Source organism: Apteryx rowi, unplaced genomic scaffold (assembly GCF_003343035.1).
Source record: "Apteryx rowi isolate R43461 unplaced genomic scaffold, aptRow1 scaffold_15, whole genome shotgun sequence".
Classification (NCBI taxonomy): Eukaryota; Metazoa; Chordata; class Aves; order Apterygiformes; family Apterygidae; genus Apteryx; species Apteryx rowi.
In genome coordinates, this window is record NW_020447752.1 from 2210464 (window position 1) to 2211664 (window position 1201).

Consider the following 1201-nt stretch of genomic DNA (forward strand, 5'->3'; position numbering starts at 1 on the left):
AGGGAAGCGCCGCCGGCCGCGCTCGCGCCGCCCCTTCCCGCCCTTCAGGGCCAGGTATGGCGCGCGCGGTATATACGGTATATACGGTTGTCCAACCGTCAACTCGAGTTGAAAGGTTCCCAAATCGGGGGGCGTCCAAAATCCGCCAGCGGCCCCTGATCCTTGAAGCGATCGCTGGAGTCACAGGATCGTGATTTCGGCGGGAAGGGGCGCTCCGGGGTCGCCCCGCGCAGCCCCCTGCGCAGAGCAGGCTGCTCAGGGCCGTGTCCCGTCGAGCCTAAAACACCTCCGAGGATGGAGATCACACAACCTCTCTGGGCAACCTGTCTCACTATTTAACCGTTCACCTGGTAAAAAAAAATTTTCCTCATATCTAATCGGGATTTCCCGGGTTCCAACTTGTGTCCGTTGTCTCTTGCGCTATCAGGGCGCACCTCCGAGAAGAGCCTGGCTCCGTTTCCTCTGTGTCCTACGATCAGGTAGTTGTGGGCACAGAGAAGGTCTTGCCCTCAATCCCTCCGGCCGAACAATCCCGGCTCCCCTGCCTCTCCTCGGACGTCCTGGCCTCAGGCCACCACCGGCCTGGTGGCCTCYGTCAGCATGTCAGCACCCTCCTTGTACCAGGGAGCCCAAAACTCGACGCCGCTCCAGGAGTGGTCTCGCAAATGCCGAACGGAGGGGAAGGATCACTTCCCTCAGCTGCCGGCTGCGCTGGCCGCATCTCCTCCGTGGGCATCTCTCTGCGAGGGGGGAACCGAGGACTTGCCATTCCCTGCGGGTGGCCTGGTGATGCTTGCAGGTTCATGCCCCAGGTGGCAATCTGATTGTACAACCCGAATGTCAAAAAATGACACTGATCTTTTCAGTACAAGAACAACTTCAGATYGAGGGGTTCTGAACACATCCTGTGTCCTTTACCCTTGAGAAAATTCGACTTGGACATATATGCCAAAACTCAGTACACTTAATAGTGTGACTCCCTCTTCTGGCAGGTTTTGTACTGTTCTTTCTTGCAGAGTCAGACCAACAAAAAACTAGCTGAGAAGTGCAAGTTAGATAACGCTATCAGCTCCTTCCGCATAGTGAAACCCGATCAGGATGTTAGCAGAGTGAGGCAAGTAAGTATCCCAGCAGTTAGAAAAGCATTTTATTGCCTCTGTGGCACACTTTGATCCATCTTTTTTTTTTTTTTTTTTTTTTC

At 54.8% G+C, this 1201-nt stretch overlaps 1 protein-coding gene across 1 annotated transcript in view; it reads left to right on the top strand.

Moving 5' to 3' along the window:
* AACS (acetoacetyl-CoA synthetase) overlaps positions 1-1201 on the top strand; it is a 56806-nt gene that overhangs the window by 928 nt on the left and 54677 nt on the right. The window contains exons 2-3 of the mRNA XM_026058870.1: positions 428-479; positions 1017-1118. Coding sequence (XP_025914655.1) covers positions 428-479; positions 1017-1118 — 154 coding nt within the window. The remainder of the gene's footprint in view (positions 1-427; positions 480-1016; positions 1119-1201) is intronic.